Source organism: Ursus americanus, chromosome 28, assembly GCF_024610735.1.
Source record: "Ursus americanus isolate L20-20 chromosome 28, mUrsAme1.1.p, whole genome shotgun sequence".
In the NCBI taxonomy this organism is placed as follows: Eukaryota; Metazoa; Chordata; class Mammalia; order Carnivora; family Ursidae; genus Ursus; species Ursus americanus.
Window position 1 is genome coordinate 29,639,516 of NC_142154.1, and position 27,959 is coordinate 29,667,474.

The window sequence follows — 27,959 nt, forward strand, 5'->3', positions numbered from 1 at the left end:
TGGCACCATAAAGATATGATCGTTGACGATTTACTTATGATGGTAAAGACCTTATAGCCACTGAAGAAATGGAAGAGATCATACAATCGACAGTTGCGACTACCTAAAAATTCAAAACTACGTATTTTCTGAAAAGACATTTACAACTTCCTATCATGAGAAAAGCAAGTTCCGGAATGCTACGTGCTGTTTGTTTTGTTTTAGATGATTATAGAGATTGCCAGAAGGAGAGGAAACAGTCTGTATTCATGGGAGTTAGTTACTTCTTTCTCTTTCTCCCTCCCTCCCCCTTTTATCTATTTAGATCTTCCAAAAATTTCCATAATCACTCGAAGTGAAGGAGTTTGGACTTTAAATGGGAGGCAATGGAGACCTCAAAAACATTCCATCTAGGAATTACAAAGCTCTTCCTCTTCCTCCCTGAGATGGATTGTTTCGCTTACCCGTTTACGACTGTTCAGTGAACTATGTTGTTGATATCTTAATAAAAGCCTCCACACGTTTCCTGGGTTCTCAGTCTCCCCATCTGAAAGCTGCCCATGTCTGAATTGCTGTGCCAAAGGCCATGGGACAGCAGGAAGGGTATGGGTTCTGGAGGTGGACAGCCTTGGGCCTCAATCTGAGCCCTTCCGATTCCAAGCGACACGGCCTTGAGTAGATGACTTTCTCTCTCTAGAGTCGTAGCTTCCCCATCTATAGGGCTGGTAAGGACACCTCTCATAGACTGTTGCAAGGACAAAGATGGGCTGGTGGATGTGAAGTCACCTGCATAGTGCCAGCTCCACACTGGACATTCTGGAACCATGGAAGAAGGGGAGGCGTTAACTACACGCGTACATACAGCAGGGATAGCCCTGCTATTGGTGCGCGAACCTCTCAGCCTCAAACATCCCACTGGAAACGCACAAAGGCAACATCACACTGAGTGTGGTCTCTGGGCTGCCCCCTTCCCACTGTGGTCAGGCCACTCCAGTGCAGCCACGCCTCCTGCAGAGACCACAGAGGCATGCCACTCCCACTGTTCTAGGAAACTGGGTAGCCTGGACATGCGGAAAGCAAACATGCTATGAAAATGGGACCTGTGGAGGAGAGCTGGCTCCAGAGCAGGACTCCAGGGCAGGGCTCGGCTTTGCTGAATGGCAACTGAAAAACTCTCGCCTCTACCACCCTCCCTCCCTCCCCCAGAGCGGCGGGGAGCTTTCACTTTGGTGGAGCAGCAAAAGCAGCAGCCTCCCCTGTAGATTCAAATGATAAGCTAGAGGCCAAGTGAAGGCGCCCATCAGTCATTTACACAGGAGTGTGAATGCATTTAATCAGACTGGTTTCCTGCTCTCTGCGGGCGAACAGAGTCGAGGAAAGATCTCTGAAGCCGGGAGAGGAGCTGGGTAATTGCGGAGCCTGGGATACCGAGTGTGAAAGCATTATTCCTGATGACCTCCCCTCCTCCAACCACTCACTGGTGGAGAAGGTGGTGGCAGAGATGGGAGAACCCGAGGGCTCAGAGAGGAAGATACTAGAAAAGCAGCAGCAAGGAAAGGTGAGAGGAGAAAGCCTTGTCTGTTTCACACTGTCGTCTTACGCCGACCCCACACTGGAGAATGATGAAGTTAGTGCTTTTCCTTCCCACTCGTTTCCAGGCAGTCCCTGCTCCAAGTCGGAGGGCTGGCATACCCACGCTGGACCGTGTTCGGAGAAGCCACGTCCCTGCCCTGTTTATGGCAGTGAACGGCACTACCACTGAAAGGCCACTCAAGCCAGAGACCAAGGAGAATGCCCCCCTCCAACTTCAACAACTTATCATTAATTTTGGTTGGTTCCTTTCATTTACCCAAAAAAAGATTATTAGGTACCAACTATATGCAGGTCTGGCGCTAGGATGTAAAGGCACTCAGGGTAGAGTCCTGGTTCCTAAATTTGTCCCATCAGTTCCCATTGCTACCACCTTTGTTCTAGCCTCAGTCACCACTTCCCTCTTTTGGCACTGTCCCCTAAGGCCTCCCAGCCTCTGGTCTCTCCAATCAACCCTTCCCAGTGCCACCATTATGGTATTTCTAAAATGTGATGATCACTGGGGCGCCTGGGTGGCTCAGATGGTTAAGCGTCTGCCTTCGGCTCAGGTCATGATCTCAGGGTCCTGGGATCGAGTCCTGCATCGGGCTACCTGCTCAGCGGGGAGTCTGCTTCTCCCTCTCTCTCTGCCTCTCCCCCTGCTTGTGCTCTCTCTCTCTCAAATGAATAAACAAAATCCTTAAAAAAAATAAAAAAATAAAAATAAATGTGATAAGCATCATACACTGAGATGATGACAAGGGCACCCCTCAGAAGTACAGTCAAAACGGTATTAAGTGCAAGACATTTTTATTTATTTTTTTTATTATTTTTTTAGCTTTTAATTTTTTTATTTTTTTTTAATTAAAAAAAAATTTTTTTTATTATATTATGTTAGTCACCATACAGTACATCCCTGGTTTCTGATGTAAAGTTCCATGATTCACTACTTGCGTATAACACCCAGTGCACCATGCAATACGTGCCCTCCTTACTACCCATCACCGGTCTATCCCATTCCCCCACCTCCCTCCCCTCTGAAGCCCTCAGTTTGTTTCCCAGAGTCCATAGTCTCTCATGCTTCATTCCCCCTTCTGTTTACCCCCTTCTTTCTTTTTTTTTAATTTTAATGTTTAAGACATTTTTAAACCATCACATGAGTTAAATGTTAATAAAGGAGAGTCAATTTTTGGAATAATGTTAGATAACCTGGGGGAATTCACTGAGTTTTATAATAATGCACTATAATTATACAGTATTGAATACTAGTGAACATGGATGAGATAGGAATTTACGTGCCAGGGAATGCTGCATGACAACAAGACAAGGTTTATCACACGGACAAGCACAGTGATCGTCAAACTATTTAAATCTGATCCAATTCGGGGTGCCCGAGTGGCTTAGCTGGTTGGGCATCCGATGCTTGGTTTCGGCTCAGTCACCCTCTGCCCCTCCCCCTGCATGTACACACACTCTCCCTCGCGAGTGCTCTCTTTCACAAATAAATAAATATGTCTTTATATCTGATCTAATTTCAGTAAAGGAGATGGCAAAAGAGATGGAAATAGCTAAAAGAATCGATTAATTAAAGCCATGAATGAGAAAAACACTATTTGATGATTAAGCTAGCAATAACTTAATACTCTATGAGTGCAGTGACATATGGTACAAAGAGGCAGCTCTTCTACTCAGTCATACCGATCCTGAACTCCAACAGCTTTGGCAGAACAAATCCAAGTTGTAAAAGACGCCAAAGCAGGAATTTGTTACAAAATTCAAAGACTAAAGTTAATCATTAAATGTTAATAGAAGCTGGTAAAACAGAACACAGGCAGTAACTCCTTATGTGCGGCAAACACTGTTGACAGTTCAAGTACTTCCATCAGCACGTGTACAAAATGATTTTATGTAACCCTGAATGCACATGTGGTTCTGATCTTCATTACTCATTCGGTGATCATTAAATACATCAGTTCCCCCCAAACTGTAGTAATACTGTTAAGATTATGAATTGGAAAAACCTGGAAATAATTAAAAATCGTAATAGTGATGGTGATAGAGGAAAAAGAGGAAAATGAAGAGGAAAAGAAAAAGGAAAAAAGAGAACGAGTAAGAAAATTTCACTGAAATAAAGAGAAGGATTATTATTTTCTTTTCTAAGATTTTGTTTATTTATTTATGAGAGAGAGAGAGAGAGAGGGAGAGGGAGAAATGCATGAGCAGGGGGAGGAACAGAGGGAAAGGGGAAGAATCCCAAGCTGACTCCACGCTGATTTGGAGGCCGACGTGGGGCTCAATCTCATTACCACGAGATCATGACCTGAACTGAAATGAAGAGTCAGATGCTTAACTGACTGAGCCACCCAGGCCCTCTGAAATAAACAGAATTTTTTGGTTGAAGGAGCCTGCCGGGTTCCAGAATAATTTGATACAAAATGCTCAACACCAGCACAGTTTGGTTAAATTAATAAACTTCAAGAATGAAAATATCTTTAGGTATCAAGACAGAAAAAGGAAATAAATTTGGCCTCAGGCCTCTCCTCATGAACATTTGATGCTGGAAGAGAACGCAGCAGTCTACAAAATTCTATAGGCAACAGTGTGACCCAGATATATTATACCCAGCGAAGGTATCATTCAAACAGAACGGCAGCTGATAGACGTTTTCAATACCAAGAGACTCTAGAAATTTGGACTGCTTATTGACAACATCCATCCAATTAAGAGCTGAATCAAAAGAAAGGATTTGCAAGAAGGAGTGCCAAAGTACAAGGGCCAGGGCCATGCACGAGAGCCATCTTAACAGAACCAAGATAGGTAGATGGGAGTGGGCCATTCTGATCTCTTTCAGCAGAGACTCCATTACTACTGTCTAAAAGGGAAGTGTTTCATTAAGAACAAACTATAATGACTCCAACCTCTTTAATGTATCAGCAATATATATATATATATATATATATATATATATATATATATATATATATATATATATTTTACTCTTAGGTATTTCAGGAAACATTTTAGGATGAAGAAATATTTCTTTGAAGTTCAGTAAGTCCAATTTTATTTCAGTATCTTCTGCTTTTGTTAAAGTCAAGGGAAATTAAATTTATTACTGCTTCAGTAGCATGCTTCCTTTTAATAATCCACTTCTGAGGGAAAAAAAACACTCTGAGTTCTAAACAAGCAACTTGCAGACTCCTTCTTTGCACTGCAGCCTGGTTGTGAGGTGAGGACTGGCTGAACGGAGAGGCCAGCAGTGCCAGGAAAGGCACACATAGTTTGCAGTCAGGAAACCCTGCACCCGTTCAGGCCTTGGCTCAGACAAGCTCTCCTATTTGGGTTAGCTCCCATTAACGCACTGGCCTCTTGCCTCATTTGTACAATGGCAACAGTTCTGTTCCTCAATAATCTTTCAAGAAGGTATGAGAATTAAGATGACAACCCAGGAAAAAACAGCTCAAAAGACAGGCAAGTACTTTTATATTAACAATATGTATATTAACTCCAACCAGAAGTGCCCGTTCTCTGCCCAGACAGGAAAAGGGAATGCTTCTGTTGGAAAGGGACTGCCCAGGTGCCAAGGGGTTGGGGAGCTTCACTGGAGGCTGGCTTCAAACCTGTTTCCTGCACAGACAGGTAGCTGATCCAGTCAGAAACACACTCAAACTAGGCCTAGAATTCGGGAAGCGATTCTTGCTCCCTCCTGCTGGATTTGAGGATGAGGGTGCCTACAAGGGCCTCTGGAGCTGCTGTAATCACCTGGCACGCCGCAGGGAGAAAGCCTTCTGTGAATGGAGCTGACCTGGAGGAAAGCCACGGCCCCAGAAATACAGAGAAAATAGGTCCTGGTGCCAAAATTTGAATATCTAATCAAGTAGGGTCAGAAGCCAGCCACAGCCCTCTTCACCTCTTACAGAAGCCATTCATTCATTTTCGCTTAAGCCACGAGATAAAAATTTGTTACTGATTTACACATTTGTTTCAGTTGGAACTCATACAGACAACCCTCCTCAAGGTTCAGCTCGCATGTCCTTTTATCCACACATTCAACCAAATCTACCTTCGAGCTCCCCCCCTCCACCCCACCTGCCACCATGAAATGAAAAGCAGTTGCTCTTGACGATGAAAACAAGTCCCTTGGTGAGTTCATAGAAAAACTTAGAAATGGATTCTTTGACTGTGCCCTAACTCCTGGCAGGAGGCTTCCTCCTGTCCATGTGGTGCTCCTGGACCAGCTCTCAATCCCAGTAAGATCATCAATCCCCAAGAAGATGCAATTTACTGGTAACTCCTACAGAGGGTACCGGGAAGGCCCAGGCAGGGCCGGGACTAGGCCAGCCAGACACCTGTGGTGCAAACTTTCGGGAAGCACCTGGCTTCGTTCATGAGGTCAAGGGGGCTTCTTAGAGTTGGCACCTGTGGCATCTGGCTTTCATCAGGATGGCCCATCAGGATGTCTTTTCCATTTCCTTCTCACTTAGCAGCCCTTCCTTGCCACCAGCTCTGCCACTGCACGCTGTCCGCCTCTGCCCTGGACCTTCCCCTGGGCTGTCCAGCCTGCTTCTCCCTGACCCGTCGTGAATCATTCCAACTTCCGGTCTTGGGAACTCTATCCCCAGTATATGATCTCATCACACCTTTCAAACTGGATTAATAGGTCTTTTGTTTTTTCCACTCAACTAATTCAAATGCTTTCTGGCTACAAGCTTTGATGGCCCTGAACTAATTCCCCTACCCCGTCCAGCCAAGCTTTGGGATCTGACACCCAGATATGGGTCTCAGCTCCACCTGCTGTCCTAGACCCATAATACTCTTGGGTGGAAGGCACTCCCCAGCACTCCCAAATACACATGATGGAAAGGCTGGCAGTCCCCCTGACGTCCAGGTCAGGCAGGCCCTGGGAGTGTGAGATTTGGGCCTTTTCCCCAGCCTTCCCCCTCCGCATTCTTGCAGGCCTCATCCCACCCGGACCACGGCCTCCATCTCCTAATGGGGCTCCCTTTCCCCTGGTGCAGATTCTTTGCTTCAGTCTCTGCTGGGTGCATATACCCAACAGTATGGTGGTCAATCTCCTCAAATTCTTTGTGGAATGGGGTGAAATGTAAATAAGCATGCAGACAAACAAACAAATGCTGGCCTCCTGTCTCCCAAACCTACCGGCTTCACCGAACCACAGTGCAGAGAGAGAATCTGACCCTCCCACCCTCTACCTTAATACCCATCAGTGGCTTCCCACAGAACCCCTCCAGGGTCCCCTTCAAAGTACGTTCTATAGGCCATTCACTGGTAAAACAAGGACTGCATGAAGAAAGAGCAAGCTGAGACCATTCTACGTCCCAGAAATGAAAAGAGAGAGTCCTAACTCCAAGCCCCCCATGTCTGCCTCCAGCTCCCCCTCCCAGCCCCTGCCTTCAGGCATACCCTTTATTCCTGAAATGCAGCAGACTTGCTGGTGCCTCTGCCTTTGTACCTGCTGCTGGCCCACCCCACCCTGCCCCCCATGCCATTTGTCCTTTCTTACGTATCAGGCTAAATGTGACACCCTCCTGGAAGCTGCCTCCCCCAGCCAATGTCTTTTCTAGACGACTCGCTTTTGTGCCTGCACTCCTCCTGCTTTCTGCCCTTAACAACTGACAGAGCCCAGACACCGCTGTGAGCCCTGTGCCGGGCAGAGATACGAGCAAGGAAGCGCAAGGTAGAGGACAGGGTGAAATCACACAAGCTCAGGGTGAGTAGGTTTCCTGTTGGCAGTTGACAGCCTTGAGGGCTAGTTGCAGATCTGGTTCTTCTACCAGACTGTGACCTCACAGAGCGCCAAGCTATATCTGTTCATAGCGATACCCCAGTGCCTAGCGGTCGGCCTGCCACGTAGGAGGAAGTAGGCTGAAAAAATGTACTCCATGGAAATGGCGGTGGATTCATGGATGCCAGTGGCCCCAGGGCAGACACTCCCAGGCTGAGTTCTAAGTCTAAAGCCACCTCAGGTGCTGCTTCCCAACCTGAGTCCTAACTCAGCTCTGCGTCAAAGGATGGAGTGGTTTATTACTGCACTGTGACCTGAAGAAAGCTGTCGGTTATTTATGGCACTGAAGTTTTGTGCAGAAAACAGAAGTTGAGGGTTTCCAGTAACCACTGGCAAATTGTGAAACAATGTGAATTGTGAGTGTCTATATATAATTTTTTAAAAAATATTTTAGTTTTTTACTTAGAGAGAGAGAGAAAGAGCGTGCGCCCCTGCGAGCACAAGTGGGGGTAGGGGGTGGGAGGGGCAGAAGGAAAAGGAGAGAGAGAATGCCAGGCAGACTCTACCTTGACCGCAGGCTCGATCCCACGACCCCAAGATCATGACCTGAGCCCAAACCAAGAGTCAGACGCTCAACCAGCTGAGCCACCCAGAAGGCCCTCTGTGTATGATTTTTACGCAATTTTTGAAGCCATCCACCTTGCTCAAAGGAGTGGAATCCTGCCCTCTTGGCTGGACCAGCCTTGCCCATTGTACCTAGAGAGGAACCCACTCCAACCCCTACATCAGACTCCTTGTAAGCTACTAACATCTTGCTTAGAAATAAGAAAGGGGGCACCATGAGAGGTATAAAGGAGATTTTTAAGAACTCAGGATGAATGGGAAAATTTTCCAGAAAATCTGACTCAAGACCCATAACAGAGCAATACCAGGGAGAAAATCTACTCTTCAAAAAAAGTACTAGTTTCAGATAGTTTCTCAAGAAACTTCTATAAACCCAAACTATGTATGTTCTTTAGCTGTTCTAGAGCAGAGCAGAGCAATTACAGGAATAGGAATTTAACGCTGACTTAGTACTTAATATGTGCCAGGCACTGTCCTAAGCAATCTGTGTGTATGTGTGTGTGTGTGTGTGTGTGTGTGTGTGTGTGTGTTTACCATGTAAAAAAAAGCTTACAAATTCACTGAAAGAGATTAGTATAAAATAGGTCAAAAACCTTGAAAGAGATCATAAATATTCATAAAAATTGATCCCATTTATAAATATAGATAATAGCCAAAATAAAACAGCACTGAATGGAATCTAGCTATGAATTAAAATAATAGTATATTAGGACCAAATAGGGTTTTTCCTCCTGTGAGTCAAAAAAATGCCTCGAGGGGCGCCTGGGTGGCACAGCGGTTAAGCATCTGCCTTTGGCTCAGGGCGTGATCCTGGCCATTACGGGATCGAGCCCCACATCAGGCTCCTCCGCTATGAGCCTGCTTCTTCCTCTCCCACTCCCCCTGCTTGTGTTCCCTCTCTCGCTGGCTGTGTCTCTCTCTGTCGAATAAACAAATAAAATCTTTAAAAAAAAAAAATGCCTCGACATAAAGAATCACTGCTATCTAATTCATCGCACTGAAAGGTCAAAGGACACCTTCATAGAATCCCAAAGAACACCCATCCCTGAGTTAAAAATAAACATAGCAGCCACAAAAAACTCTTAAGCTAGAAGTGGGAGGCAACTTAATGAATGTGATTTTGTAAAATTATCTGAGGAAGCCAATAATAAACAGCGTAGTAAATAAGCAAAACTCTCATGAAAGCCAGGAATAAGATCAAGTTGCCTTTTCTTTTCTTTTCTTTTTTTTAAGTTGCCTTTTCTAACCACTTCCTCTCACTCTTCAGTATTGTTCTGACGGTTCTAGCTAATAAAACAAAGCTACAGGGGGGTAACAGGTGTAAATCCTGGCGAGAAAAAAGTTCTTATTATTTGCAGATGACACGATTTGTTGACCTAGGAAATCCAAAAGAATCAATTGGAAAAACTTACAAGAATAAAAGAGCTCAATCAGATGGCTAATATAATAAAAGAGAATTAGAGGATGTTAATGATAACCAGCTAGAAATGGTAATGGAAAAAGATTTTATTCACAGGGTCATTAAGTATTATGAATTTAACTATAATTTAAAAGTTCAAGAGGTATGTCCATAAAATATAAAACTCAAAAGATATAACCAAAGATGAGGACAACTCTCCCCAGATTTAAGACAATTTCAATCAAAATCCCAATGAATATGTAAATTCTGAAACTGCATCAACTGTAAGAACATAAGAAAAGCAAAATCACTTCTGGAGAAGAATGGGAATTTGCCCTACGGAATTCCCTATGGCAGTAAGGATTAGCACAGGAACAGTCAGATCACCAGCACAGAACAGATATTTACAAACATACCCGTGATTACTTGGGCATTTAGCACAGGATGAAAAGGGCATCTGAGATGAAGGCAAGAGTGGATTATCCAATAAAAGTTGTTGAGAGAACCAGCTCTCCATTTGGAGAGAAAAGTAAAGTGAGGAATCCTACTTTATACCACAAAGAAAAATAAATTCCATATGAATTAAAGATTCAATTAGAAACATAAAACCATGAGATTATCAAAACAGAATATAAGAGGGGCACCTGGGTGGCACAGCGGTTAAGCGTCTGCCTTCGGCTCAGGGCGTGATCCCGGCGTTATGGGATCGAGCCCCACATCAGGCTCCTCTGCTATGAGCCTGCTTCTTCCTCTCCCACTCCCCCTGCTTGTGTTCCCTCTCTCGCTGGCTGTCTCTATCTCTGTTGAATAAATAAATAAAATCTTTAAAAAAAAAAACACAGAATATAAGAAAATATTTTTAACATTTGCCTGCGGAAAAAAAAAATCTCTCCTAGAATGATCAAAGCAGGACATCATTCAGGAAGAGACGAATGAGCTGGATTCTACAAAACGAAAAACTTAAACATGATCCCTCACAGGAAATGAACCGACAAAGGTGGAAAGGAGAAAACGTTTGCACTGTTAGTGGCTCTTGAAATTACAGACTAATTTCTTGACGAAAAAAACCCAAACAGGCAAAGGGCCTAAATAGGCAATTCACGAATGAAAGAAAAAAACAAGGGCCAATAAACATATAAAAAGCCACTAAATCTGAATCTTAACAACAAACGAGAAAATCCCAATTTTGATGTCTGTCTGTTGAGGAATGTGCTGGAAAGGCATTCTGGTAGAGCAGGTGGTAAAAGTCGAGCAGGAAGCAAGCCACACTCAGTTTTAGGAAGAATGCAGCTCTGAGTGTGTCCCCAATGGGCAAAGAATAACTTAGCTACACAAATCCCCAAGGAGCACCCCTAAGAACCTTACAGGAGCAATCTGTTGAGATCGGGAAGAGTTCACACAGGTATGCTAACCTTTTTGGCTAAAAAGGGGAAACTTAGACTTTATAAGACTATATACCCCTACCTGTGCATATATTCACAAAGAAACCCTGGAGACATTCAAAACTGGTAACAATGATGAACTGTGAATGGGGGAGGGAGAAGTGGCAGGGATTAAGCCGATGGGGGCAGAGTGAAATGGAGCCTTTGCCCCCTCTCTTTACAAACTGTGTAATTTTTTGAACCATACAAATGTATTATCAAAAATACTGAATTAAAATCCTTTGCTGTTCAATAAAAATAACTTTAAGGGGATTCAATTTTTTTTCCATACAGACATTCTGAGATAGCACGGTGCTATGGTTTTGACTTTTCAGAAACTACCTGCATCTCATTGAGAATCTAACCATATACCCACACTCCATGGCCATGCCATGGAAAATTCCACTGTAAGACTTTCTAAAGGGCAGCTTGGTAACATGTATAGAAGAGTAAAATTTTTATACCCCTGCAATGCAATGGCATGTTCAAAATTCACCCTGCAGAAATTACTGGATAAGTGTGTAAAGATGATTCTGCAGCATTATTTATTACAGGGAGAAACTGTTAACGATTACTATCCATTCGCATGGGATAACATAAACTGGTCACGGCCCCAGATGCTGCTAGTCTGCGGACCACACACTGACTTCCAAGACCCCAGAAGCTCCTTACCCCACATTCCCCGCTGTGTGACTCTTTGGATCTCTGCTCGCCTCACCTTCTACCCGGCTCTCGGATGTGCCACCCCACCCTGGGCCGGCGGGCTCACCTCGTCAGCATCGGGGGACGATGGTTGGGGTTGGAGCAGAAGATGTTGTTGGTCTTGCGCGTGCCATCTAGGAACTCCCGCACCGACTGGCTACGGAGCTCCGCCAGGGGCCGGGCCTCGTGCTTGAGGAACCACTGGTGCGCCTCGAAGCACTTGGCACAGAAGAGCTGCTCGCACTCGAAACACCAGAAGTCCGCAGATTCTTTGCAGCGGGCGCAAACGGCCTGCGCGTCCACGATCTGCCTGTACACCGACAGGCGCCGCTGTAGACTCTCGAAGAAGACGTTATCCAGGGCCAGTGAGTCAGCGCCTGGGGGCCCGGGCGCCTGGCAGATCGGGCACCGCATGTCCGGCGCCTTCAGGCATCCCGAGCACAGCGTGTGCAGACAAGGCAGCAGCTTGGGACACTTGGCTTCTGCCTGGCAGCCCTGGCAGCGCAGGAACTGGAACTCCTCCTCAAAGGCTTGCTGGGGGACCAGAGAGGTGGGGGTGAGGCCTGAAATCCAGGAGCCCCCACCCACCAGACCGGCTCCCGAGGCTGGAGGTGGGAGTGGGACTCCATATTCCATTCCACGCAGTCGCTGGATGATACAAAACCTGGCTTACCAGGACCACACTCCCCCACTTACTCAGGCCTTCCTGCTCTCACTCCACAACGTACTGGGCATCTACTTCCCATAAGACACAGGACTAGGCCCTGAGATCCACGGATGGATAGGCTAAATCCCTGTCTTCCTGGGACTCGGTTTAGAAGGGAGCTCCATTAAGTGTGTCTCCTGTAACAGCACATAAAGTGCTTAATGTGGTTTGGTGGCCCCTCAAAAAGTGAAACAGAGGACTACCATATAACCCGGCAATTTTACTCCTAGATATATTTCCCAAAATAACTGAAAACAAGTACCCAGATACTTGTACACCCATGTTCAAAGCACCGCTCTGCACAAAAGCCACAAGGTAGAAACAACCCAAGTGTCCATCAGTAGATGAATGGATAAACAAAAGTGGCTGTCTCCGTTGGTGGAGCATGTGACTCGATCTTGGGCTTGTGAGTTCAAGCCCCACGTTGGGCGTAGGTTACTTAAGAAGAAAATCTTTACCAGTAAACACATACATACATACATACATAAAATGAAAAGGAAGGCCATTCTTATACATGCTATGAGAACCTTGAAGACATTATGCTAAGCAAAACAAGCCAAACACAAAAGGATAAGTATTGCATGGTCCACTTACAGGACATCTGGATTAGAAATCCACAGCAACAGAAAGTAGTGTAGAGGTTACCAGCAACTGCGACAAAGAGGAAATAAGGAGCTACCTACCGCCTATGGAGTACAGTTTCTGTTGGGGATGATGAAAAAAAATTCTGGAAATAGATGGTGCTGATGGTTACCCAACATTGTGAATGTATTTAATGCTGCTGAAATGTACGCTTAAAAATGGTGACGTTTTTGGGGTGCCTGGCTGGCTCAGTCGGGGGAGCATGCAACGCTTGATCTCTGGGCTGTAAGTTCGAGCCCCACACTGGGAGTAGAGATTACTTACAAAAAATAAAATCTTTAAAAACATGGTAAATTTTATGTTATGGATATTTTACAGCAAAAAAAAAAATAAAAATAAAAAGCGCTTAATACAGTACCTGGCACATGAGGAGTGTTAATAATTAAGTAATATTACTCCTAGTTGTAATAATGCAAGTAATAAAAGTTCCTGAAAGAGGGTGCTTTCATGAAGGGGAGCCAAAGGGCCTGGGAGAACATAGAGCAAGGGATGTAAGCAGCTCCTTTGGGGGAGAAGGGCAGCTGGGGAGTTTGTCCAGGAGAAGACTGAGGCAAACTTCCAGGAGGAGGACCTAGTAAGCCCCTTGCGGGGTGGGGCGGGGGGGGGGGGGGAGAGAAGGGGGGGCTGGGCACGCAGGGTGTTCCAAGAGAAGGATCCTGGAGGTATCCTAGCAGAGAAACCACCACAGGAGCTCTGAGGCCTTAGCCGAGGCACTTCTCTCGTCTGGGCCAGTTTCCCACTTTCTGATCTGGGAACTTGGGTTTTGGCTTTCCACACCTGGGACATGCCCCTGGCTTCAGGCCTGGGCAACAGGCTACTCCCGCCATTCTTCCTAATCTGTGCAGGGGGCTTAGGGGGCGAGTCGCCAGGGTGGGCAGAAAAGTCCAGGCCCAAGTGTCACGGACCCTCAGCGTCTTGCACCCGTTCGTGGAAAATCCCAGCCCGGAGAGGCTCCCCTAACTCATCCTGTTGACCTTTTCTACTCTCACGTACCCGTACCCCAGCCAAGAGGGTTAGGACCCAAAGTCTGGTTTTCTCTGTCACTCTTTAAGGTCCTTGGTCAAGTTGCCCTCTCCCTTCCCACCTCTCCCCGCATCGTAGCACATCAACAAAGCCTAAACCCCATCTCCCCAAACCCAGTAGTACCTCCGTGGGGCTGTGGCTGGGGCTGGGCTGGTGGCCTTCGGGGACGGACTCCGGGGGAGGCATGGTGGGCGTGTGGGGCAGTGCGGGGTCTTGCTGGGGACCTGGAGATCGGGCGGGTGCAGGCTCTTGCTGCATGGATCACAGCACAGTTTCGATTCTCGGCTTTGAGCTACGGGGGCGGGAGGGGAAGCGGAACGAGAGGCAGGCGCCCGACGCCAGAGTCTCCCCAGCCTGTCCGAAAGGGGCGGTGCTCACTCAGGGCCCGCCTCCCGAGAGGAAGTGAGACAGAGCGGAGGGGCGGTGCTAGGGGCGGAGAGGCCGGCGGAGGGCTTGGAAGACACGCCCAGAGGCGGAGGGAGGATTGGGAGGAGACAAGACGCTGGGGGTAAAGGGATGGTGGCGGAGCCGAGCGGGCGGGAGGCAGAGGGCGCCTTCGACTTTGAGCCCGGGCACAGAGAGGAGCCACAGGTGGCCCTGCTTTGCAAGAACTCCAGGTCTAATGGAAGAGCAGTTACCCAAACAGAGGTTTTCACACAGTAGAGGGACTGACGGGAGAGGAGATCCTCAGCTGGGACTTGAAGGAACTTGGGGTGGGGTGGGGAGCGCTTGGAACAGCACGTGCGAAGGCCTGGAGGTTTGAAACAGGAGAGTCTGTTTAACAACTAGTTTTCGTTATTTTCAGATTTAAGAGGGGAACCATGAGCGGGATCAGGGCTAAGGAGATGGACCAGTTCTATGGGTGACAGAGACTGAGTTTAGAACCCAGAAACATGACCCAGCATGTATGTTGGGACGGTCACTCTGACAACTAGGACAGGTGGCCTGGTCTAGGACAATGACTGTGGGATGCAGAGGAAGGATCTGAGTCAGAGACACTCTGGGCGGACACTAGGTGGAGATGAGGGGAACAGGAAGTTGGAGAGGCTGGTGAGTCTGAGGCAGAGGGGGCAGGGAGGGAAGGGGGAGAGCTGGTGAGCAGGTATGAAGACAGTGAGGAGAGAGCAAGTTAGCTCTTGGTCAGAGGAGAAGCATGCCAGCTCCCAGCTGGCGAGGGAAGAAAACACAACTCCAGGCAACTTCACTGAGCCAAAGGCCCTGGCTTCAAACATCAAACCATCCCAACCACTGTGCTAACTGCTGGGTACAATTCTGTGCTCAGTTCCGGCTTGGAGCAGACTAGGGATGGTGATGGGACCTTGCTCTTGTAAAGCTTATCATCTGGGCTGTGTGGGGAAAGGGAATGGCCGGAAGGGCCAATTTCCCAGGACTGTGTGAGGCCTCAGGGGCCTTGTCCTACCCTCCAGCCTGATCAGTACCCTCAGGGCTTTAGAATCAGGCCATCAAACTATGAAAAGCCAAAGATGGTGAGCAGCAGCTGCAGAAGGGACCTAGGAAGGGTCACATCTGGGGGTGTGACGGGTCTGAGGAGGCAGGGCTGGCATGTGGCTGAGACAAGGAAAGCTTTACTAATTTCTTTGCTCACTTTGAAAGACATCCTGCCTCAATTCCACGTTGAAAATCAGTGCTTCTCAGAGTAAATTTACCATTTACCTTCAGATTTTCTCAAGCCATGGAGAGGCAAGTTACCTCTAGGTCAAGTTACCTCTGGATCAAGGTGTGGTGTTTCTGGACCTTTGTGATGCTCTGGAGGGCCGGCTCAGGGATGCTCTGTGCTATCCCCTCCTTCCTCACTCTGCTGCGCTCCCTGAGGTCTGCACATGAAATTTCTCTTTTTGTGCCAAAGTTCAGGCCCTCCCGCCCCACCTTGACCACGGTGAGGCTGGCTAGGGCTTCATTCAACAAATAAGTGTTGAGATCATTCTGTGCCAGGCTAGCGAGGCTGTGGGGACACAAGGAGGAAAAATTTGCTGACCATGCCCAGGAGAAACCCCAATTCTAGATAAGACATCCCACACACTCCCACCCCAGTATGTGAGTTTGCAGCGGGAGTGCTGAGAAGGCTGGTAGCATTTCCTTGATTCTGGAGGAAATTCGGCTCCTGAGAACCCACTCACAAAGCTGCCCTTGCCTTCCAGCTCCTTTTCCAAGGCCAGACGGGAGCAGGGAGGCACGACTCCTGCGGGCTCGGTCCTCCCGGCGCAGGGGGCGCTGTGGGGTGGCGGGAGCTGGGCCCGGCTAGCCGCAGCCCCCTGAGCCCGTGGCCAGCGAGACCGGAAGCGGCGGCCGGCAGGGGCGGGCCCGGTAGCGGCCAGCGTCTCTGGCCTGGCACCGCGGGGGGGCGCGGGGCGCGCCCCTGTCAAGAGCCATGCTCGGCAGGTCCGGGTACCGGGCGCTGCCCCTGGGGGACTTTGACCGTTTCCAGCAGTCGAGCTTCGGGTTCCTGGGCTCGCAGAAGGGCTGCTTGTCCCCGGAGCGGGGCGGCGTGGGGCCGGGGGCCGGTGAGTGGCCACCCAGCACAGCGGACCCGGGGCGGGGACCGCCTGGTACCCTCAGGAGTCAGCCGGTCTGGCGCCCTCGCACCCTAAGAGAAGGCACCGAGAGTGGCCACGATGTGGAGAAGGGCCTGGACCGGGCGTGGGGATGCTAGCGCTCATCCGCCCTCCCTAGGGCTACTGGGCTGCGGGCTCGGAGCTCTCTCATCTTCTAACAGGCCTCATCCCCTCATTTCTCCTCCCGGCACTTATCCGCCCTTTAAGCCTGGGAAGGGATTTCAAGTTCCCATTTTGATTTATCTCTTTATTTGAGAGAGCGGGAGGGAGGGAAGTAGGGTGGGTGGAGAGGGACAGAGGGAGAGGGAGAGAATCTCAAGCAGTGGGGCCAGATCTCAGGGACTGAGATCACGACCTGAGCAGAGACCTGCAGTTGGCAGATTCACCGACTGGGCCACCCAAGAGCCGCCTCAAATTCCCATTTTGACCAGAAAGAACCCAGAATTTAGGCATGGGAGGTAACCAGCGCACTAAGGTTTGGCCACAGAGAAATGGCAGAATCTTCATCCCAGGGGGGCTACTTCTAGGTGCCTGAAGCTTAAGCATCTGCCCATTTCCTGGTGGATATGGGCAGGCCCTCAGTTGCCTGTTGTGTCAGCTTTGGTCATCTCTTGCTCCAGAGCCTTGAGGGATTCCCTTGGCCCTGGGGCCGGATCCCACATACCTCAGTCTGACAAGCAAACACTGGAGGATTTGGTCTCTCCTGACTCTCCTGTAATGACAGCTGACCTCTCCAAGGCTTCCTTTCCTGCAGGGGCCATGGGGGTCAGAGCCAAACAGGAAAGTGCCCTGGGGCTTGGAGAGCCCGGATGGCATGGCGTTCCTGGGAGGACTGAGAAAAAACTCCTGTCTGCTTCCTGCCCAGGCTTGGGAGGGGAAAGAGAGCAGAGGATAGCTGTGCTAGATTCTGGGGCTTTCTCAGCTCTGCTTTCATCCTGGGCTCTTGTTTCTCCAGGGGCCAGGACTTCTGTCTCAGATGAGGCTTATCTTCTTAGTTCCCACCTCCTACCCAAGGGACTTCAAGTAAAGCATTTGATAGTCCTTAGGGCATTAAAGGACCCGGGGTGGTGGTGGTGGTGGAAGGTGAGTTGTGAGCTAGGGAAGAACCTCTTTCCTCTCACAGGTTCCCACTGAGCCATTAATGCTTTATCCCTTTAGGCTAAGGCATTATCTCCAAAAGGATGCCCTGAAAGCACACTTCTGGGGCTGCTGGTAGAGGAGGGAATGTGTTCTACCACCAGCATTGAGTTCAGCCCAGCACAGTGTTTACAGATGCCCGGGTGCTCCTGGCTCTGTGCCAGGTATGGGAGGCACTGTATATCACACAAGAGAATTGATCCAGATACCCGGTGAGGAGAGCATCACATGGATTGGCTTCTCAAATCTAATGGCTGTTGCCTAGCAGAGACTCGGCCTTGTGGAGGTGGGACTTGAGGCAGATTAGTTTTGATGTGTGGGAGGAGGGAACATGCTTAACTAGCATCTGGCTAAAGACAGAAATTAGGGAAGCAGGCAACAGAGACCCCTGAGAAGGGACGAGCCGTTGGAGGGGGAGGTGGGCAAAAGGTGCACTTGACCAACTTCACTCCTGCCAGAACCAGTTGGCGTTCCTTGACCGCTTCTGCTCTCTTGTCCCCAGATGCGCCTCAGAGCTGGCCTTCCTACCTCTGCCACGGCCTCATCAGTTTCCTGGGGTTCTTGCTGCTACTGATCACCTTCCCCATTTCTGGCTGGTTTGCCTTGAAGGTAAGGCTGGCTGGGTCAGACTTCAGGGGGATTGGGCCCCACTCTCCATCCTCTGTCCCCTTCCCCTAAAAATTACATTATCACCTCCCAGTCTGGTGCAGGATTGTTCATTCATATCTTTCAGATGAGGAAACAGGCTCAGGCTTGTCCAAAGTCATACTGGGAGCCAGTGAGTGGTAAACAAGCCTTCCCAAACTCCCCAAGTCCTGGGGTCTGGACACTGGCTTTAAGGTGCACACACATATCTTTGCCACATCTTCCTTTCTTTGGGTTAGCCTAAATTTGAACTGAAAAATACTCCACTTGGCCCAGCAGGTAATGAGTAATAGGAATTCAGGCCTGGTTTTTAGCAAGGGCTGGTATAGAGGGGAAAGCGTGAGCTATACTTAGGGATCATATCTGAGAGCTACAGTGAAGTTAGAAGCCCAGACAGGCTGTTCCCTTTGTGTGGCCCTAGGCAACAGTCAACTCTTCTAGAAAGCCTTTGGGTTTGGTGTGGTCTGGAAGGAAGACTTTAGAAGGTGCTAAATCCTAGTCCTAAAACTGCGACTGAAACAAATACTGTGTGACCTTGGGCAAGTCACTTTGCCTGTCTGGGCCTTCATTTTTCAATCTGGACCTATTTACTCCTAAAGTTGACAAAGCCCTTTGCTTGGGATTAGAGTCATTCAGAACTGCATTCAAATCTTGCCTGTTTCACTTGGGGGCTGTGTGACTTTTGAGCAAATCATTTAACCTCTCAGAGCTTTGGTTTTCTCTTCTAAAAAGATTTAAGGATCGCTGACACTGACCAAGGCAAAGGAGAGAGAGGGGAGCGGAGTACCTGGGCAGACGCTGTTGTCAGCCTCGGCCCAGTACTTTCGCCCCTTTCCTCACCCTCATGAACAGATTGTGCCCACCTATGAGCGGATGATCGTGTTTCGACTGGGCCGGATCCGCACCCCTCAGGGGCCTGGCATGGTTCTGCTCTTGCCCTTCATTGACTCTTTTCAGCGGGTGGATTTGAGGACACGAGCTTTCAATGTCCCTCCCTGCAAGGTGAGGAGCTTCTTGGCTCCCCCGGGCAGAGGGAATGGGGGGGGGGTTGTGCAGAGTGATTGTGGGATCCAGTACCTTGGTGTATGAGTAGCCATCAGTGCAGGGTGGCGGAAGAAACCAGAAAGTTGAGGATGGAGGCGGGGAGGATGTCCTTGCTCAATGCACCTAATGACATGCACTTGGGGACATGATTTTCCCCTTGAGGAGCTAGGTACCAGGAGGGTGGGTTAAGCTGGGTGGTCTTGGTGGGCCTGACCTCCCTGCAGCACCAGCCCCTTGAGTGTCTCTTCTTTCATGACCTCCCCCAACAGCTAGCCTCTAAGGATGGGGCTGTGCTGTCCGTGGGGGCCGATGTCCAGTTCCGCATCTGGGATCCGGTACTGTCTGTGATGACTGTGAAGGACCTGAACATGGCCACGCGCATGACGGCCCAGAATGCCATGACCAAGGCCCTGCTCAAGAGGCCTCTGCGGGAGATCCAGATGGAGAAGCTCAAGATCAGCGACCAGCTCCTGGTAGGCAGCTCCTCACATGGTAGAGGTCAGTGGTGGGCTCCTGGGCCTGGCTCTGCCTGCCAGGGCACTTGGAGCAAAGCACCAGGTTGCTCTGGGCCTCAGTTTACCGTATGTTCCAACCTTGGAAGAGCCAGCAGTCTGGGTGGGACTGAGGAACAGAAGATGGGTGCAGACCATAGTGGTCTTGGATAGGCCTGTCTTGGAGAGGCACAGGGGCCCTGAGAGAGGAGTGGCTTGACCGAGATTCTGGGGCCCTGCCTAACCGCTGCGGTTTTACCCTTCCTTCACTGCTCTGCAGGCATTGCCATGACAACACTGGGCCTCACAGGCGGGTGGGTGGGTGAAAGGAGCAGGGGCCCTCCTGACACAGTCACCTGGGGAATTCCGTGCTCCACAGGGCAGCGTGTGCATTTTGGGAGCTTCGAGTTCCTTGTTCAGAACAGAACAAAGAGACACAAGGGCATTTGGACCTTTTTCCTGCCTCTCCATGTGTGAGTAATTATCTACGCCGGAATTCCCCTCGCATCCTTTCTGTGAGAGGACGGGGTGGAAATGTGGCATGGGTCACACATGGCAGCGTGTCCCCTGCTCCCTACACTCACCTTGGGCTTATTGCCGTGTCCCGGTGGACCCTGAGTGAGGTGTCCCCTTAGTCCCCTTGGCTCTGTTTGCCCCTGGGGTCCTGGGGTTCCAGGATGGGAGGGGTGGGGTAATGCCAGTCCCGGAGGTCCCAGTCTCTTCTGGAAGTGAACCACCCCCGTGAGAGAAGCTCCTGAGGCGACGCTGCCACGTGGTGACGCTAGCTCTCACGTGCAGGGGTGTTTCAGAGTTTACAAGTCCTCTTGCTGCCCACGTGTACCCACTTTACTTTTTGCTGTGAGAGGGCCAATGTTATGGTTTAATTTTGGAGGGAGGAAGCTAAGGGCTCAGAAGTTATTTGTCACCCCCCAAGAACCATGGTCAAGGGCAGAGCTGGCCCAGAGCCAGATCACCTGCCCTCCCGCCCCCCTACCCCTCAATTCAGTGCTCCGTCTTCTACAATTGATGACAAATTGATAACAGCTTTTATTTATGAAACCACAATCCATGTTAGCGTACTTTTCAGAGGAGAAAGCTGATCTCAGCCTTATTGTTGTCAGGGGCGAGTCGGGGAAGAAGCCAGAACACCAGGCGTGTTGTGCAACAAAGCTGAGAGAGGCAGTTTGGGGAAGTCGGTCCCACACCAGGATGTTAGTCATTTAGGGCCTGTTGCCTAGATGGAGTTGGCGCCTGGTAGAGTGGGGTCAATGCCTGTGGTTACAAAGAAGTCCCAGGAACGCCAGCTTGCCTCCCGGAAGCCCCGGATCAGGAGTGCATTTCTCATTCTCACGTCCCTTTCTGCCTCCTCCTCCCTGGAGGGACGCAGACCCCCCACTCTCCCTTGCTGGACCCTCCTTAGCTGCTCACTCTTCCCCCAGGCTGCTTGCTTCCCTCCACTGCCCACCCCGCTGCAGCCTGGCCTCTCCGTCCTCGGGGTGGGGGGGAGCAAACACTGGGACAGGAACCCTTTCAGCTACTCCAGCGTCACCCCTTCAACCTCCTCACCATGTGCGCTGTTGCCCCAGCCTCACTGCAAGCAGTGCTTCCTCAGAGGCTCCTCCCTGTGTGGGCAGTGCTCGGTGCTCAGGCTCGACTCCTGCTCCGGTAGTCCTCCCTCCTCTCCTTTGTGCGTGGGCGCTGTCTCTGACTGCACCCCAGCCACTAACAGCTCACCCCCGCCTCTCCCCGCTTCTCCCCGGCCCTGCCCACCCCTGTCCTCCATCTAGGTTTCTCCAGACTCCTAAGATGACAACTTGACCTCCCTCCTGCTAGCTCCCAGCACTTCTCAGTCCTACACTTGCTTCACCTGGTGGGAGCCTCTGACTGTGTACGCCCTCTCCTCTCTCTCTCTTTCTCTCTCTCCCTCTCTCTCTCTCTCTCTCTCGGATCCTCTGCTTCCCTTGGCTTCCATTATTCTGCTTTTCCTTCTTCCAGCTCACTCCTGGTTACTCCTTGCTCTCCTGCCTTTCGGTTTCCAAGTTTCCGTCAGTGGCCTCTTCTTGGCTAGGACCTTCCGGGAGGACTCATCTGGCTGTGCTTCTTGCTGCCTCTGGACACTGATTATTTACAGCCCCCTGTTCCAGCCCTACTCCTGTGCCCTGGACCCCATTTATCCAAGTTGCTGTTGTATAGACACTTCAAGCTGAATATGTTAAAAAAAAAAAAAAGTCCTCTTCCCTCCCCTGGCCCCCCTCAGGTGTGTGTCTGCCTGTGTGCTCGCTGTCCACGTGAGCACCAGGTTCATGAGCCACGCGGGAGGCCACACCAGAAAGCCGGCCCCTCTCCGCCCTCCGTCACTGCACAGCCGGGCAGCCGCCACGCTTACTGCTTGTTTCCCTGGTGTCTTGCTGTAGCTTAATATAGTTGACAGAGTTGTGCTCTGTCCTCTGCATATCTTGACTTCACAGCCACCTCTCCGTCTGACACCCAGATCCGCCTCATTTCTGCCTGCATTTGAAACAATGGCCCACGTGGTCCGTGTCTCCACCCTCAGCCCCTTTCAATCCACTGTTCACAGAGAGGCCAGGAGGATCTTCCTAACGAGGGAGTCTGCTGTCACCTCCCTGCTAAATTCCTCTCTGAGGCTCCTCGTGTGTCAGAATAAATCCAAGTGAGCCGGAGCCACCCACCTCTGAGCCCTCAGTTGTCCCCAGTCTCCCAGCCCACGCTTGAGGGACTAGCTAAATGGAACCGTGGTTACCCACACTTCCCCAGACAGTCTAGGTTCTCCTGTCCAGCCTTTTGTTCATGCTGTTCCTGTTGCCTGAAAGAGTCCTTCTTGTGGGGTTCCCGGACCCAGTTCCAAGGTGGGGAAGGGGGTTTCCACACACACAACACCAAGCAATTTTCAGACACCAGTAGGTGTCCCGAGAATTCAACTCATTTCTGACACTGTCTACCCAGAGACAGCATCAGATCCCATGGGTTAAGGGCTCAGTCCCACAAGGCTGCCTCCCACCCCTCACTAAAGATGCCAGTCACAAGCCCCAGGCTGTTACTTGTGCTTCTGACCAACCAGCTCCAGATTGGGGTTCCAGCGACCTCCCTGGGTCCTTTTGCTAGAGTGGCTCACAGAACTCTGGGAAACACTTACGCTTACTAGTTTATTAAAGGATATGATAAAAGATATGAATCAACAGCCAGACAAAGAGATACACCAGAGCTGCATGCCCTCCCCAGGCACCCTGCTCTTTGGCATTCACCAGCCTGGAAGCTCTGGAACCCAGTCCTTCTGGGAATTTTATGGAGCTTCTTTGTATACTGAGGACCAAGTCATTGGTCATCACTGAGGGTGGGACTGAAAGTTCCAACTTTCTAATCACATAGTTGGTGCTCTGGCAGCCAGTCCCCACCCTTCAGTGGGGTCCAAAAATCACCTTTCTTACCATCACAAAAGACCCCTTTATCAGTCTTCTCCCAGGCAAGGGTTGTAGGAGCTGAGTCAGGTGCAAAGACAAACACATAGAAGTATATTTTATCAGTTGAATGATCAAATGCATATTTCTTATCAATCACAACATCGCAGTCTTCTTCCTGCTCTCCTCTTTGGCTGGGATGACCCCGCTCCTCCTGCATCACTGCCCCCTCCCTGGACCTCCAGGGGGTCAGGCCCAGTCCTAGTTGCTCACACTGGCTGTCAGCGGCTGGGTTGTAATTGCCCTCTGCCTGCACTCCCCGGGAGGGAGCCTGGCCCTGGAGGGAGGCCGTGGCGCCTCCAGCCCAAAGAAGGTGCTCCCAGAATAGCTTGTCGATTTAATTCCATTTCTCCGCACACTGTTTTCCAGCTGGAAATCAATGATGTGACCAGGGCCTGGGGGCTGGAGGTGGACCGAGTGGAACTAGCAGTGGAGGCCGTGCTCCAGCCACCCCAGGACAGCCCAACGGGGCCCAGCTTGGACAGCACCCTCCAGCAGCTGGCCCTCCACTTCCTGGGAGGAGGCCTGTCTTCTGTGGCGGGAGGTGCCTCACCCCCAGGGCCAGGTGAGGAGCCCCTGGGAAGAAGGGGAGGTGCTCCCTGGGCGCTCAGCTCCTGCGCGGGCTCAGCTTTGCTCCCCGTTCCCTTAACTGAGCTGAGCACCTCGTGCAGTGCACCCCTGCCCAGCTGCTCAGGCCGGCCCACTGCTGGAGCCGACGGGAGCTGAGACAGTGAGTAGAGCCCTGCTGTCTGAGTGGGTAGAGGCTTTCCGGGAGCCTCCATGGGGGGAGGGGACAGCACCCAGGGGGTGAAAGCTGAAGGGCTGCTGCTTAGCTGAGGAGGGACTTGAGCTCAGGCCTGAAGGGCGAATAAGAGGCCACTGCCATGAGAGGTGCAGAGGTCACAGCAAGCCTGACCTTGGCCGCACACTGACTTTTTCTCTCTACTTCCTTCCCCAACCCTGTTGGCCACCCCCAGCAGACACCTTGGAGATGGTGAGTGAAGTTGAGCAGCCTGTCCCTCACGTTGGTGCTGGGCCCAGCCCAAAGCAGCCCGTGGCCGAGGGGCTGCTGACTGCCCTGCAGCCCTTCCTGTCGGAGGCCCTGGTCAGCCAAGTCGGGGCCTGCTACCAGTTCAATGTCATCCTGCCCAGTGGGACCCAGAGCATCTACTTCCTAGACCTCACTACAGGTGCCGCTGCCCTTTCCGCCCTCGCCTTCCCAGCCAGGTTGCTTGTAGCCACCCGCTCCCCGTGGTCCTTTTTTAAATTTAAATTTAAAATCACTCTGCTCCTGCCAGCAGTTTAGAGTGAACCCATAGCAGCCAGGGGCTCAGATAGCATGGGCAGACAATGAGAATCCGGGCCTTTGTCTCCCTGCCCTGTGCCCGTGAGCAGGACGACTGCGATAGCTGAGCTCGCCGCATGCAGCCGGAGCCCCGCACACAGTGCAGGCCTCCTGCGCGCCAGGCTCTGTGCTGAGCACGTGCGGTGCGCGATCTCACCTGCTTCTCACCGAGAGCCTCTGATTCCGGCATGATTGTCCTCCCCATTTCACCAGTTTGGAAACTGAGGCCCTGAGTGGTCACACAGCCAATAAGACTTGAACTCAGGGAATGAGAACCTGAACACTTAACTATAACTTTCCACTCCTCCCAGTGGGACATGCTAACCGGGTCTTCCCCCTGCTGCATAGCTGTCCCCCTACTAATGCTCAATTTTTCTTTCCCTCCACAGGGCACGGGAGGGTAGGACACGGGGTGCCTGACGGCACCCCTGATGTGGTGGTGGAGATGGCGGAGGCAGACCTGCGGGCCCTTCTGTGCAGGGAGCTGCGGCCCTTGGGGGCCTACATGAGTGGGCGGCTAAAGGTGAAGGGGGACTTGGCCGTGGCCATGAAGCTGGAGGCTGTCCTCAGGGCCCTGAAGTAGCAGCTTTGGCTGACTGTCTATAGCCCAGCCCCGAGTCTGGCATCGAGCCAGGGGTCATCGTGGAGGAGGTGGCACTGGTGCCACACCTTGGATTGTTGAGGCCCTGAGAAGTTTCAGGCTCAGCCAGGAGCCAGTGAATGGAGGCTGGCAGACACCAGAGGCTGGGAGAGACTGGTGCCTTGCCCTTCTCACTTCGAGTGCTTCTCTGGACAAGCCTTTGCCCATCCTGGTCCCCAGCTGCATGCTCAGCCTGAGCTGGGTACACAGTGTGATGACAAGAGAGCCAGGCCTGCTCTGCTCTGCTGGCTACCTGATTGGAGAGGCAGGGCCTACAGAAACAGCCTGACCGCAACGGGTTTGGTCCGAGTGTGAGGGAGCCAAGCATGTTTCTCAGGTCCCAGCTCCAGAGTGGGGATCAGAGTGGTCGAGTCGGGGAGAAGGAAGGCGGCCACTAAGAAGAGTCACTGCAGGGCAGGGATTTGGGGATTGAGCTGGGCCTGCCTTCCTGGTTGTCGTTTAGGCCCAGGCCAGTGGGCAGTGGGGATGGAAAAGCGTGGGGCCTTCTCTGCCTCTGGCCCTGCTCCTGAAGATGTCTTGGCTCATCTCTCAGCTCCGTTTTGCATGCCTGACAGGCTGGGGCCCAGGGCAGCATGTAGGAGAGCCCTGCTGTTCCTGTGCTTTTTACCAGAGGTTTGCAAACCACCAATAAATGTGCTGTTTACAATGTATTGAAGAGAAGTGGGGGCATGGGGGTGGGTTGGGGGCGCCCCCCGAGGCCATGCCCCTATTGCCACCCAGGCAAGGACCAGGGCTGGGAGGCTGACGCACCCTTAATATATGCGTGTGAATCACCCACAGTTCCCCTTCCTGCCAAGGGTTTTAGAGACCCTGGGGCAGGTGCGGGCTCTTCTGTTCCTCTTTGGGGTAGAGGTTCACCAGGAAAGAGAGGGTATGGGTGTGTCAGGGCTGGTCCTGCAGACACCCTCCCAAGGGGGCAGGGTGGGGAGTCTGATCACATTCAGGAGACGAGTCAGGGCTGCTGTTAGCTCCCCGTCCTCTTTCCCCCAGGGCCCCTGTTTCTCCAGCAGAAGAAGGGAAGGAACAGAAGGAACTGGGCCTGGAGGCCCGGCTGGGGCTTTAGCCCTGGGAGCCCGGCGTGGGTTTCTGCTCCAGTGCTTCAGCCCAAACCCCAGGGACCCTGGGAAGGGGACTTTTACTTCTTCAGCCCTAAGAAATGAATCTCACTTCCTGGAAAGGCTTGTGAAAAAAGAAACCCACAGAAATCGGGACCTCCCCTTTGCGAAACAGCCCTGGGCTTGTCCTCTGGCACCAGGCTGTTCCCCTCGGGGCCTCTCCAACTCCCCTGGCACCAGGCCCTGGCAGTTTTTCCCCTTTGTTCCTGTGAGTGCCTGCCTTTCCCCTCCTCTGGTAAGTCCTTGTAGCATGGACTGCGTGGCCTTGGGGTTCAAGTTTCAGCTCCAGGGCCCCCATCTTGGAGGGCCAGAGCCCTGGCCAGCTGCCCCCGCTCTGCCCTCAGCTGGAGGCCGCCTTCCCTGCAGTTCCTCCCGTCCCCCCCCCCCCCAGCCACTCTCTTGCCACCCTCCAGGCCTAGTGGGGCACGGGCCTCTGCTCTCCACTGGGCCCCCCTCCACACTGGGGCTGTTCCCCACTGTCTGCGTCACCGTTCCTTGCATCGGTGCCTGCCCTACCTGCAGGACTGTGAGCTTCATGCGTGAGCTGTTCATCCATTCCTCCAAGGCAACACGCAGTGTACCGGGAGTTTATGGGAAAGCCCCATGTCTTCATCATGAAAACGTAGGAGAAATCGAAACTCAGATTATCTTTGTGGGTGTGGGAGGATCAACATGACATTTACAGGAAACTGAATCTTCTGGATGTCTGTATAGCTGGGGAGTTAAGGCCTGCCACTAATTGCCCCTGTTGAGGGACACTCATTCCTTGATGAGGCCAGCACTCCAGAAAGGGAGTTCTTTCCCATAGGTTCAAGGGCCCGTGGGCTTCTGAGGACTGAGAAGCCCTTGCAGTCTGCTGGGGAAGGCAAGGGGCACTTAACGGGGCTAGAGTGTGAGGAGGGAGGGAGAAAGTGTCAATCAGAGGAGGCTTCCCCGAGGAGGTGATGCCCTTGCAGCCACAGGGCAGGTGATGAGAGAAGAAAAGAAATGGGGCAAAGCATGCCACAGAGGGGCTAGCCCCTGCGAGGACACAGCCAGAAGAGGCAGCTGAGCGCCTCTAATTTTGGGAACTGGAACTTCAAGTGTGTGTGTGTGGGGGGAGGTGCATGGATTTGGGGGAGAGGGGATAGAAAACAGTAATGGCGTACCATGTATGTGCCTGCGCTGAACTAGACTTGCTGTATGTCATTTTTTCCCTCAAGGTAACCTTGTGAATAATGATAAGTAAAATGCTCACGCTGATGTGTGTGTAATGTATTATTTTGATGTTATTTTAAAAATAAGTAAATTTTGAATAGCTGGTACAGTCATGTCATTCACAATTTTTTGGATTAAAAATGCATACTATTAAAATTGTCCCTCACACTCCTGACTCCATCCACGTATTTCCCACACCTTCCTCCAAACGGATCCGCCGATACTAGTTTGTTGGTTATTCTTCCAGAAGTTTTTTTAACGCATATACAAGAAAATCCAAATAAATCCTCTGAATTTTTTTAAAAATACAAATGGCAACATAGCAAATATAATGTTGCTTTATTCACTTAACATTACACTTTTAGGGTCTTTCCATAATAGCACACAGAGATTTTTCTCACTGTGTTTTGTAGTTACATAGGATTCCATTGTTTGGATGTATCATAATTTATTTAACCTGTCTG

The 27,959-nt window shown here is 50.9% G+C and overlaps 2 protein-coding genes across 5 annotated transcripts in view; one reads left to right on the forward strand and one right to left on the reverse strand.

Moving 5' to 3' along the window:
* The window catches only part of PML (PML nuclear body scaffold), a 41,036-nt gene extending 26,847 nt beyond the window's left edge, over positions 1-14,189 (reverse strand). For both annotated transcript variants that reach the window (XM_045795230.2, XM_045795231.2), the window contains exons 1-2: positions 13,935-14,189; positions 11,508-11,974 (exon numbers count right to left, since the gene is read on the reverse strand). In XM_045795230.2, the coding sequence (XP_045651186.2) occupies positions 11,508-11,974; positions 13,935-14,069 (602 nt within the window). In that variant the 5' untranslated portion in view covers positions 14,070-14,189. The remainder of the gene's footprint in view (positions 1-11,507; positions 11,975-13,934) is intronic.
* Positions 14,190-16,119: 1,930 nt separating this feature from the next.
* Positions 16,120-27,663, forward strand: STOML1 (stomatin like 1). 3 transcript variants are annotated; one of them, XM_045795240.2, is made up of 7 exons: positions 16,120-16,333; positions 18,024-18,130; positions 19,019-19,168; positions 19,480-19,683; positions 23,547-23,742; positions 24,155-24,367; positions 24,912-27,663. In XM_045795240.2, exons 1-7 carry the CDS (start codon positions 16,201-16,203, stop codon positions 25,103-25,105), a joined length of 1,197 nt encoding a protein of 398 aa, XP_045651196.1. In that variant the 5' UTR covers positions 16,120-16,200; the 3' UTR covers positions 25,106-27,663. The 3 variants fall into 3 exon arrangements, with proteins under 3 accessions (XP_045651196.1, XP_045651197.1, XP_045651198.1); XM_045795241.2 differs by having other exon boundaries at positions 24,158-24,367; XM_045795242.2 differs by lacking the exons at positions 16,120-16,333; positions 18,024-18,130 and adding an exon at positions 18,253-18,361.
* Positions 27,664-27,959: the final 296 nt, after the last annotated feature.

What these genes read in the sequence shown, in the direction of transcription:
- STOML1 (XM_045795240.2), top strand. Translation starts at nt 16,201, where the DNA reads ATGCTCGGCAGGTCCGGGTACCGGGCGCTGCCCCTGGGGGACTTTGAC. An exon ending in TCAATGTCCCTCCCTGCAAG is followed by an intron (nt 19,169 to 19,479) that starts GTGAGGAGCTTC and finishes CTCCCCCAACAG; the next exon opens with CTAGCCTCTAAGGATGGGGC. An exon ending in TGCCTCACCCCCAGGGCCAG is followed by an intron (nt 23,743 to 24,154) that starts GTGAGGAGCCCC and finishes GGCCACCCCCAG; the next exon opens with CAGACACCTTGGAGATGGTG.